Genomic DNA, 12,690 nt, shown 5'->3' on the forward strand with positions numbered 1-12,690 from the left:
CCACCTGATGCCGCCGTTGACGATCACTCGATAGATCCGGCCGTCGTCGGGATCGGCGTCGATGTTTTGCTTGATCTCAAAGAAACGCCGACGTTTTGGGGTCTTCTGGATGTGGGTGACTAGGTTGTGGAGTTTCCCGGCAGGGCCTTTGCGACGCCACGTCTGAAGTGCTTCTTCTAAAGGCTCAGACCGCACAAGTGCTTCAAAAGCGGCTACATGGCGGCTGTCCGAGAGGCAGTCTTCGCGCTCTTCCTGATCGATTGCGTCATTGTCTGTACCGTACAGCACCGCCTTAGCCACGAGATTAATCACATGTGCACCGCAGCGTAGGCGGTCGTGATCTGGATTAATGTCCAGACTACCGCTTAAAACCCTGATCGCTCGGTCGTTTGCGGTCGCGTTGTCCGCCATGAAATACTCCACTTTTTCAGCAATGTCGAAGTCATTGATCACCCGTAAGACCTCCTCCGCGATGCTTTCGCCGCTGTGCGATCCCCTCGTGTCGCGCAGACCGAGAAGTATGGCGCGCGGACAGAGAGAGGCATCGAGGTAATGTGCACTCACTCCGAGAAAATCCAGGCCGTTGTCAGCGGTCCAATTGTCGAAGGAAATCGTTATGCTACTCGCTGCCTGACTCAAGAACTTTTCGATTTTCTCTTTAGCACCAGATGCTGCTTGCATGATCCAATCTCGGATCGTGTTTGCGCTGGTCGGGACCAAGTTCTCTAATCGAGGGTTTTGAAAGGTTAGCAGGAAAAGATGTGATTGCGAGCTCGCCTGTCGCAAAGATTGGTTGGTCGTCACTGCCCATCGCACGAAAGCATCAATCCATCCTTTCTCGTTGAAAGTCGAATGATTGGCCGTGTGCTGACGATCAACATACTCAAGCAAGGAGCCTGCTCGACGCTTCGAGCCTCGGTGCACCTGTTGTCCTTTGAGATCGAAACCATGTCGCTCCATGTGACGCCGTGCCGGTGTGGTCGAGGCAGCTGCGAGGATGTAATCCTTATGCGGGTGATGCACGGAATCGGCATGACATATTGTACAGAGCCAAACGAGGCTGTAGTCACTGTCTCGTATCAACGCCTCTCCGTGTTTCCATATCCAGCTTTCCCGCGGCTTCTTCGAGGGCGGTGCGGGCGCGTAGCCACTCAGCTCCGCGCCAGTGATTAGCAGACCGCCCTCATTTTGCCGTCTGCGCTGCGAGGGTGCAGTGCATAGTTCCGTTGTGCCCACTGGTACGTCTGCCATCGTGGGGCAGTTCGCAGTCAATGCTTGTCTTGTTGCTTGTTTACCGGCGGCTTGTCGAGTCGGGCGCAACGCTGCGGGACTCGCGTGTCTCCGCGTCGCGTGCCGCCGCGTCGCGTGCATTGCGTCACAACCCACCAGAAGGGCACAGGTCTCGGCTGCGCGCTGATAGGGTCAGGGTTGGGGTTACGAGACGAGATCTGGAATTGATCACATTCAATTCCAAGAAAAATACAATGTCTGCAGACAGTCTGCAGACAACAAGTAATTGTCTGGTCTGCTTATATAATGACTTTGCCAATGTCTGTTTGTCTGATTACGTGATCAGACAGACAGACAGTCTGTCTGTGTCTGTCTGATGAACACCCTGGCTGAAGCCCAGACGCCTCATTTGCTCCAGCACCACCGCCTTGTCCGACTTCGGTCCTTGCGCCGTCCTCGTCACATAATCCAAGCCCCAGTCTCTTCGCGTACGGTAGTACGTGCTCCTGAGAGTCCTGATCGTACGATCCGTGACATCTTCGCCAAACACCGTGCCAAACCCTGCGGAGATGTCTTGCCACTTGGTATCCTTGAGAATGCGGTGGTACATGATGAAAAGCTTTTGCTCGGGGGAATATGCACGACGGGAACGACGCTTGTCGGTGAGTGATGAATGCTCCGGCTTCGCAGACCGTGCTCGACACATGTGCATCCCTTGATTCGCGTCGTTTTGGACATCAGTCGCGCCTTTCTGGACCAGGACTGGCAGAGAGCAAGTCGGCTCCTCGAGCGCTTCTTGCCCTCCTGACGAGGTTGGTCCGCCAATCCGACCGTCAACACTTGGTGCTGTCCCCAAGTCCAGCTTCCTTTGTGTAAAGAAAGGAAGAGACTGAGAAGCCACCCATCGTGCGACGAGACTTGGCCGAATGCTCGTGTGAAGATCCTTGTTCGCGAGCATCGAAGCCGCTTCGTGACCGGCAAACGTCTTGTCGACATCCGTCCGCTGTCTTGTGAGGAGTCCACCGCAGCTGGCGTCCGGGGTGCTGCGATCTCTTGGCCGGTAATTGCTGTCGTGCAGAGTCCTATTGCTGTATTCGATGCGCCCTTCGATGTTCGTTGACGGCAAAACCTGCGGTGCAGTATCAGGAGGGTCGTCGGTGAGCATGAATCGGATGCTCATTTTGTGCAGATTTTCTTTGTTCGAAGAAGCCTCACGGCAATCTGTATCTCCCTCCATAATCAATTCCACGGCAAAGGATGATCGTTATTGTGTCGGTAAGTATGGACGTACTGTGGGTAGAATAGACAAGATAAACTCGGGAGCAACATTTGTCTCGAGGATTTTGGCCGTACAAATAGGCTCGCAGCAGTACTCCCCGTCAATCAAAGCATCAGGGAGCAGCCAGAGGCCCACGCGGCCGGGCGTACGATACCGCTCGTATTAGCCGACGTGAGAACGCATTCTTCTCGTCATGTGTGATCCACTAAAGCCGGCGCGGCCTTCAAGTACTGTACAGTGAGGGCTCGCACCTCTATTTTTCCACTTCATTTGCTCGCCCTCTTTTCCTCAACTTTACGATCGGTACACAGCACGAAATACTGCTGGAGCGTACCACAGTTTGAGCTCGCTGTGTTTGAAGCCTTCTTGGCTGATTCAGCCATGTCTCGTTCCGCGCATTGCTTCGCCCTGCTTGCGATTGTGACATTCATGGCCTTCGCGCATATCGTCTCCCCGCATATGTTTCTCGCTTCTCCAAAACCAATCGAAGGCGCTGCATCAAAAGATCCCCTCATGGCGGACGGCAGCAATTTTCCGTGCCATGGCGCGGCGCTTCCCAAGGAGGGCGGTCAGATCATGGACGCCGGGTCATCTTTTCCCCTTCGATTCGACCTGGGCCCCAACGGCAGCAATACCGCTGTACACGGTGGAGGGTCTTGCCAGGTGGCTATCACGTACGATACCGACGCCGATATGCTCCAGAACCCTTCGAACTGGCACGTGATATACAGTATTGAGGGAGGCTGTCCATCATCTTCCGCGGGGAACCTACGCAATGCGAGCTATTGTTCGTCCCCAGGACAGGCTGAGTGCGTGCACACATGGGAAGTGCCATTGCCGGCTAGCCTGCGATCCGGACATGCGATCCTGTCTTGGACGTGGTTCAATGCTCTTGGAGAACGAGAAATGTATCAGAACTGCGCCAATGTTGAGATCGTCGGAGGGACAGGCGAGGAAGTGGATTCTCTCCCTGCCATGTACGTCGCCAACATCGGTCCTGCGGGTGTTTGCACCTCGTCTCCAGAATGGACCAACGTCGCGTTTCCTGATCCTGGCAGATTTCGAACCTCCATGTCAGCAACTGAAGGGAGCAACTGGCCATCTGCCACCGCAAGCTGCAGCATCGTGGCATCTCAGCTTCAAGACGGCCATGCTTTGGAGACAACTACGGATCACGCAGCCGCTGAATCACCGATGCCGTGTTCCGAGAAAGCATACCGCTCCTCCGGAGATGGCCTTTCACCACGTGACTGCAGAAGACGATCTTTGGCGACGACAGGGGCCAGCTATGTGTCTCTTACCAACTCATCAATCGTAAAGATCACGCCGAATTTAGGCAGTTCGGCCGCGACGTCTGTGAACGCTCTGTGGTCAGCGGCGCTATCTACGACATGCGACGCTTCGCCCACTGCAACCACTTCCAGTGCGTGCCTCTCACGCCTGGTGTCCTGCTCTTCGAAAGACCTCATTGTATGCATTGGGAAAGAACATTTTGGGTTGTGCGACAAAGGATGCGCGCAGATTCAGCTGCTCGCTCCCGGAACAACCTGCTCCGCCGTGAAAATGCTGGACACGTAGAGTCAGTAGCTATTGGTAATTTATTCAAAGCCCACAGTTCCACGCGGGCGTTGATTTAGTGCTTTGACCCGTCATCGGGCTAGCAAGGTAGCTGCTCGAATATACCTCCGTGACATCTCGTAAGCGAACAAGCACCCATCGACGCCTCAGCCAAAGTCCGGTTCCTGTGACAACTCCTTTGGAATATCCTGAACGAGCTGTGGGGATGTTCGAGGTGGCTTGCCAGAGGCACACGTGGCTTGCGAAGCACTTAGCCTACTGAAGTGGATGGAGTGGTCATTTGGCTTGCGAAAGTCTCGGAAAGAATGGCCCGTCGTCATGCGGAAGAGTCAAAGCTGGCTGCGCTATGATGGCAGCAGAATGCAAGGCTCGCTTGTTGAGCTACAGTAGCATCCGGAGCAGTCACCTTGGTTTGCAGCGCCGGACCGGGATAGCCCTGCTGATGTACGGTAGAAAGGTGCCAACATAAACGTGCGCGATGCTGCTTTGCTCCAACGTATCGAAGGGAAGACTCGCCATCAGCTACCCATCCCGCGATAGTGTTGCTTCCGTCGAAGCGACTGTGTAGGTCAAGTTTCGGGGGGTCCAGTACCGTACCGTGGCTGGGACGGACGATGGCGTAATCAAGTCAAATCAAATCAAATCAAATCAGTATTGTACAGTAGTTTAAGAAGCTCCACGAAAGTCGCAGAAACGATCCGTTGTCCAAGAAAGCGTACGCGCATCACGTATTCGCAGTCATTCATTGGAGAAGCCATATGTCAAGAAAGAGTCCTCCCAAATGAATGCTGGCTCTCGCTTGTGTCATGACCGTGCGTAGTCATGTGGGTACGCCGGGAGATGAGCCTTGATCAACCTATAAGGCGGGCGAGCTCCATGCCATCCCTTGGTCTTCAATTTCCTGCTTGCTGCCGTGATAAGACGAGAGATCCGCGCCACTTTTGGCATTACCAAGCTGAACCCTTATGTTCAACAAGTATCACTCCAGCGGATGCCGATTGCCTAGTCCCTCTTCCTCGGGCATTGGCCAAAGGCGCATACCTGCAGCCTTACGATACTACATCAGTGACATGTCACCAAGTTCATCTGCGGAAACGGACTTCGAAACACATCGGCAGCAGGTCAATGGTGACAGCAGCGTTCGAGCTGTGGAGGTGCAAAGACCTTCGAAAAGACCTGGTGGGAAAGTGTCTTAGATGTCCTCCACGCGACTGTCTCTTGTTTGAAGGCCTCGCTGACGACGGATCTGGAATAGGCGATCCACCCACTTATCCTTTGGCGAAACGTCCCAAGCCATCTGAAACAACTCAGTCAGTCTCTCCTCCCAAGACGCCACAGAGCAGCTCAAGCGCCTCCGAGCGGTCGGAGATGGTCTCGTCCCAAGAATTGCAAAGCTCGATCTCGCAAGAAACAGACATTTCCGTGACGTGGGAGAAAGACACGCTGTCGCTGCTCATCCGAGCGATCCTCCCTTCGGAACAGCCAGGATTGTTCCCGCGTGAGATCCGGGCTCTGCTTCTGCATCAATGGGAAGATCCCATTCAGCAGAGGTTCAAAGCTCGTGCAAGCTTCGAAACGGCAGTATATCAAAGTCTCATCAGAATGTTGAACAGCGAGGAAATTCGAAGAAAACCAGCAAGCACTGACAAAGGGGGCCAAAGCCATCGATATATCGTGGCAGAAGACGCCGGATCTGACGAACTTTGTCGGGTGAAACGAGCAAAAGTTTCTTCCAAGGCCGTTTCCACTGAAACGACAGCTTCCCAGCAGGCAAAACTACCCAGCAAGAAGCGGGACAAGGGGCCTCAAATGAGGGAGAAGAACCACTCAGCAGTGGAGCCTTCGGACAGTTGGGCAGCGTCGAAAGCGCCAGAACTTGCCGGAGGTGTTCCTAAAGAGGCAAAAGGCATGCATCATAAGGCGCTGCCACAGCTTCCACTGAAGGTATCGGATGCGTATCGTCAGTCTTCGCGTCCTGGGCAGATCACCCCTAGAGAACCCGCTAGGCTACCACTCGAGACGCCATCACAGGAGAAACCCGGCAACGATCGCCACCAGCAGGTATCGGGGGCGAATGAAAAGCTCTCTCCGTCCGGCTCGGAGCCTGGCGAGGAACGCGTCATGCGACCCTCACCAGAGACACAAAGGCACATCGACACAACACGTGTCGCGAACGAGCCCAGCGGGACTCCGAAGCCGCCTCCTAGCGAAGCTTCTCGCACAACCAGAACGAACGTACGAAAAGAGCCTTGCATTGACCCGTGCGCTCAAATCCGACCTCCGCAACCTCAGACAGAATGCACAACCACGCCGAGAGAGAACCGGACGGTAGAGCAGGTCTCCGAAGACGACGCTCGATCGTCACAGCAGTCGGTGCAACTGGTGTCGAGACCCTCCAGTCAAGTGACGGTAAACAAAGGTCCGCACATGTCGAAACCGTCATGTGAGTCCGTACCAAGTAAAGACGTACAAGCAACATCTGCCCAAACGCCGCAGAAACCGCTCGGTGTAGCGGAAGCTCCAAGGCAGACTTCTGCACTTCCTACACGAACGGAAGATCTGCTAGAGAGGTCTGTATCCAAAAAACCGTCTCCGGTGACTCTGCCTGCGAAAGAGTCGGCTGCAGTGCCTCCGGGCCCCGCCTCGGAAAGCGTCTCGTCCCAACAGCTAAATGGGCCCAACTCGCTCCACAACAGCCTCCCCGTCCACCGAGCGCAGCCCTTAGCGTCTGATTCTGGCACTGCACAAATCTTGAGTGATGGACAACATGGACACGACAACGCGAAACCGGCCGGTAACGACAGGACCGACGGTGAACAAAATCCAGACTCGCGTCAAGCGGCGCACCAAGGTCAGCCTTCAATGTCACAAACAACCCGACTTTCCGCCGAGACGGGGCCTGAAAATATGGCTTCAACGACCTCGGAGGCCAGACTCCCGAGCTTCGCTACCAATTGGACGAGCGTCAATGCAAAGCATGCAAAGCTGACGAGTGTGCCAGGAAGCAGCGAGCGATCATGGGAACAAAGACAAACCAGACACGAGAACGGAAGAGCCGACCAGAACATGACGGGCGCCGCAAGACGAGGTGGCTGTCAGGATGCCGGCAGGAAGGATGCCGGACGTAGCGATACAAATCATGACACAGTGGTTCCTCACGATGCTCCAAAAGACCATCAAGGTTGCGGCGAGCTGAAAGTGGATGGGAACAGTGGAGTACTTGAGCTGGGGAAAATGGTCGAGGTCGCGCGCAGGATCCAATTGAACGAAAGCGAATTGCCAAGCGTCTGGCAGATCTCGAGCCGAAAAGGCGCTCTGCTATGCTCGAATTCAAAACACTGCAAGCTGAGCTCGAGGTGGACAGATCAAAGTATCACGATCTGTGTGCACAATTGACACAGCTGCGTAGTCAGGTAGTAGAGATGGAAGGACAGGTGGCAGCGGTTCTCAGTCGAGCCAACGAGCGGAAACACGCAGTGGGACTCAAACGCGCAGAGCTCCAAGAGCATGCGGCATCGATGAAGAAAATGGAGGCAAAGTTCTCCGGCACTGGCAAAGAGCTGAACGGCCTGGTGGAGGCCTTGGGTATTTTTTGAGGTGTCTGTGGCGGACAGGACTTGTGATATGTCACTGTTCAGTGGAGACACAGCCGTCATATGAAATGGAGTTTGATGTTTTGGAATATCAGGAACGATCTGACGTAAATTATCGCCCCTTCGATATCAAACAACAAAAAGTCACGAACAACAACACCGCAAACGTAAAGTTACTCATTCAAGGCAACAAACTTTGACTGAAAACTCGACGTTGTCAGAGTTGAAGTTCATTGTTAACGTTAAGGTACTGCTGGCTCTCGGCTTTCTCTTCAATCGATCGACGGCCGCGTGAACGGTGGTGAAGCGTGGCGCGAGGGACTCCGCTGTGATCTGCAATTGCACGATATGACCTGCTCACGCCGGCAGGAGGGCCCTGCGCTAGAACCTGGCTAGCTTTGTCAATGTCAGAATGTAGAGATACATGTACAGTAATGTACCGTTCCACCCGCAGCTCGAAGTGACAGCGAGTAGTGAGGCTTGCGCAAGCGCCGAGTACGATGTCGACACTTGTTCACGCAGCCATAGAAACCCATGGAACTCTTTCCCGGTCAGCTGTAGCATGGTAACAGCTTTAATTTACTCGGCAGCCTGTTCAAACAGCCACGAAAAGAAGGTCTCAATGAGATACTTGGTCTACTCCCGGGTACTTTTTGTGAGCAATCCATCCGCCATCCGCAAATGGAGCCCTCGATCAATTGGATTGTTGGTCTGACTGCAGATACTGCAATCTAGCTGGCTGTTCGTTCCCAACTGCGAAGGTGAGAATGAGGGATTAAACAAAGGGGGTTGACGGCCTTGTATACCCTTAGATTCTTGCCCCCTCTGATTGGTCCGTCTGACGTCGCTGTGTCTGACTGCATTCTAATTCCGAGACTCTAAACCCTTGACTGGATTTTCATTGTTAATATAAGAGACGTGATGGCCGACTCACGTAGGCTCATTGTAGTACAAACTCTTTCCAAAGCAAAGAATCCACGAGAGTCCGCATCGTTCACTATCAATACATCGCAATGTCAAACTGGATAATTTGGCATGCCTATGTTGGTATTAGGAAGCGGGATGATGTGCAGCAGTACCTGCGCCACGACGGTCTTGACACTACTCTTAGAATCGATTTTGATCACCTGCTGGGAGACACCAACATCGCCAAGCCTCCGACACGCGATTGGTACAAGCTACATCTCATCTCCCGGACATCAGGAGACACAGACAAGGTAGAAAACCTGTGGCGTCGAAACGTGATTGCGTAGGGACTCAACATCTGGGAAGCTGACCTGGTGACACTTTTAAAAGATTTGTGTCAGCTCCACGCAGCCGTGCGATTCCAAGGCTCGCAGGCTGGACATCTGCCACCTGCATTCCAAAGTGTTGAAGAAGCTTATCGCAAAATACCACCTAGATTTTCGGGGTTTTCTGCCACGGAACTATACTATGAGTGGTACATGCTTGCAATAACGCGAATCGTCGTGGGCTGTTGGAAGCAATCGTTTTGGGAAATTCGCCATGACACAAGAAATGGCAAGCTCACTACGAGTGGAATCGAATGCTGGAACGACCTCGCTATTTGGGCATCCATTGACGATGAAAAGTTTGGACGCGGGAGACCCGCCTCGTCCACGATCCCGCCAGCTCAACACGGCACACAAAGCTCAGGCCCTACTTCTGAGAAAAGGCCGAAGGACGAGGAAGACGAAGTAGATCACATGTGTCGCAAAAACTTGAAAGGTGAAATTCTTGTTGAAGCTACAGGACCCGCCAACACCACAGCGCCTTACCCTGAAAGCAAGCAAGCAAAAGAAGGGGAGCAAAAGCGAAGCTGATGACGGCAGAGACGATGAGCGATCCTGAACATCGAAAGACGATGCTTGAGTCGCCACATACTCATCGGAAATTCAGGGGCGAAAATTGAATCAACTTCAATGTGCGCGCGCGAGTAGTGATAAGAGGGTCGGCATGAAATTTGCTGTATTGGACGTCCATGGAACCTCAACATCTTGCCAATATTTTGAACGATCTCTTGTCCCTCATTTCTGCAGCCAACTTTTCCTTTTCCTTGTACGACCTTCCTCCCTTCTATATCGTATTCGTCCGTCGCCGACTAACGTTATGCCCACCAACAGATGGATTCACCCGCGTCAATCTCTACGCATCGTCGCCGCCGTGGCTTTCGCTGCTGCGTTTTTCTTCTTCGAAACTATTGAGCTCAATCCTGCGAAATATGCCAATACTAATGCAGCGTCCGGTCTGTTTCCAAAGTCACTACTTGATCTCCTCCGACGTTGACGAATATTACCTTGGTGAGCATATCCTGGACGCTTTAGCAGATGTCAGTCCCAGCATCACCGAGCATAACTCCGACTTCGAGCTATATCGACGACTACTCAAAGGCGGAAGATCATCTTTGCATTTGTCAGAGCTTGCGGGTCCACCGGATGAGGTCTCAGAACATGTCCGGGAAGTCGAAGAATTCAAGATAAATGGAAGTTACTCCCGACGATCAACAGAACACTGCAGATGAGACCCGAAAAGCAGTGGTACGTTTGTGTGGAGGCAGACACCTTTTTTGTATAGTCCATGCTGCTGCAATATCTGGAGAACCTTGACCCGGCACAGTCATTATGTGTGGGCAATTCCACGCTCATAGGGGAAGTCATGTTCGCACACGGTGGCTCGGGTTTTGTCGTTTCTGGGCCTGTGCTTGAATCGGTCGTCGAGCATTACGCAACGCGCAAAGAAGAAATCGAAAGCTTCATTAATGAGCAGAGGGCGGGAGATTGCGTTCTGGGCAAGGTACTCTTTGATTTGGGAGTGTCCCTGACAAACGGCTGGCTGGCCTTTCAGGGGGACTACCCAGGCTTCCTATCGTACACACCAGCAGACAGACGTTCCGTGACCGACAAGTTCTTCGGAGAATGGTGCAGCCCCATGGTATCGTACCATCATATGGCCCCGTCTGAGATCGAGGAGCTGTGGCGCTTTGAGCAAGACTGGTTGATCAACCAAAGTCAAGTCAGTACTGCTTTGTCATCGAAATCTTGAAATGCCAATATTGATTCGATACTTCACAGGGCAACAAGACTCTACGCCACAGGGACATCTTCACCAATTTTATCATGCCTCGGATGTGTCGGTCAGTGGAGACTGGGATAACTTCAGCGAGGACAGATCGGTAATTGCCTCTTCAATTGATGAGTGTAGGCACAAATGCGCGGCAGTACCGGAATGCAGACAATATTCGTACGACGAAAAGAAATCGTGCAGGACACACGTTGATCTAAGGCTGGGCAGGGCTAAGCTTGGAGTCACTTCGGGATGGATTTGGGATCATGTGATTGACTTTGCGCAGGGCATGCCGCCTTGCGAGGAAACGACTTGGCCGACATGATTGCAAAGAATGTGCGCTGTCGTACATGCTGTAGGAGCTGCAAGCTTCGCTGTATATGTCCGTTCTGTGTGGGCGGCAGCTATAAGAAATTTGCCGAATCGGAAGGCGTTGATCAAGCTGGCAACAAAACAATGCAGAACTATCGTCAAGTATTGCTGATGATTGATCATAGCATGAAAGAAGCGCGATGTGCATGTAGAAGAGGACCACACGTCCATGCACAACGTGTCCGCGTATCATGACGAACGCAAATCTCCGATAGCAGAGTCTGCCACGAGCTCAATCACATTCGGCTTCGTTTTGGCCAATGAGCTTTTCCATACAGTAACGGTGAAGACCTCCCAAACAGGCAGACTGGAGTCATCGCAAGGAAAGTGAATTTCAGAACGGATGATGGTTATATCCACGCCAGGCAAATTGCTGGCATCCTTTACACACCCGTCTGCATCCACTATGCGCCAGTCGAATCGTTGTCTGGTAGGGTTGCTGATGGTGCCAAAACCACGTCTCCGTGATCTCCCAAAGGCATTTTGAAAGGAAGGCGGACAAGACTCGTCGGGAATTGAGAAGCCTGCACGAAGCCGGAAGCCAGAATTTGAGTGCGAGCTGGAAAGGAAAAAAGCCGTGGAACCCTATAGTCACCGGCGATTTCGGTGTCCCCTTGCGCACTCATATGTTGATTGTAAACAATAGACATTGGTTGTTTGAAGCTTATATGTTGTCTCTGTGCAAGTCATACAGTGATTGTAGATGAGATACATATAATGCGTTTATCAAACATATAACGTGTTTCATCAGCACCCCGCGCATACCAGTACCCCGCGCACTCTCTCAGCATACCAGCACTTCCATTACCAAAAACACGACCACAAACGATCAGATTGATTGGAAAAAAATTCTGGTCTAGTCAATAGACATTTCTGCTTCGAGCTGGCATGTTCGTATATTGTGGCCTGGCTTTCCGCACTTGCGACAGCGGCGAGTTGACACAAGTCCACCACCATTGCCGCGCTTGTTTTCACCGGCAATTTGCCCCCGCTGCTCTTTCGTCTCCTTCTGAGCTGCAATATCCCTCGCAATCTGTGCAGTAAGCACACCTCCGTGGCGGACACGTGATTTCTTAGCGGTCCGACGCTTGCTAAGTGCATCGTTAGCCTTCCGAAGAGATCGGTTCTCTGCAGTCAACAGGGTCACCGAGTGGGCCATCGCCTCGAACCCCTTCGCCATCTGCCTGGCAGCCGAAAATACGGGTGTCGGAGAGCTACCTTGGTGACCGCTGATCCGGGACCTCACCAGTTCGGACTGTGATATGGCTTCAGCGGGGTTGTGCGGTGTCTGCGAGACCCAGGGGTCGGCTTCGGCTGCTGGAGAGCTCGCGGGCGTTGGGGTCCGCAGCTTGATATCGAGTCGAGAAAGCACAGTTTGCGGATCGTACGGGACTAGGCCGGCGCCGCGGAAACCTCCGGCAATGTTTTCCGCCGTCATACAAGCCGTGTACGCTGTGCGAAATGCCAGGAAAAATTCGACCTTGGTGATGTGATTGATGTGTGCCCGGACGAACGTATCGATTTCTCTGCCGTAAGCGCGCTTGAGCGGACTGAAGAGGCCGACGTCAAGTGGCT

At 53.0% G+C, this 12,690-nt stretch overlaps 1 protein-coding gene across 1 annotated transcript; it reads right to left on the reverse strand.

Annotated features, from left to right (window-relative positions):
• Window positions 1-11,971: 11,971 nt before the first annotated feature.
• Window positions 11,972-12,553, reverse strand: WHR41_09672 (uncharacterized protein; the record flags this gene model as incomplete). Its single annotated transcript, XM_069378274.1, has 1 exon — window positions 11,972-12,553. The coding sequence occupies one exon, from the start codon at window positions 12,551-12,553 to the stop codon at window positions 11,972-11,974; it is 582 nt and encodes a 193-aa protein (XP_069224960.1).
• Window positions 12,554-12,690: the final 137 nt, after the last annotated feature.

This window comes from Cladosporium halotolerans, assembly GCF_011745625.1.
Source record: "Cladosporium halotolerans strain TM138-S3 chromosome Unknown Sca124, whole genome shotgun sequence".
Classification (NCBI taxonomy): domain Eukaryota; kingdom Fungi; phylum Ascomycota; class Dothideomycetes; order Cladosporiales; family Cladosporiaceae; genus Cladosporium; species Cladosporium halotolerans.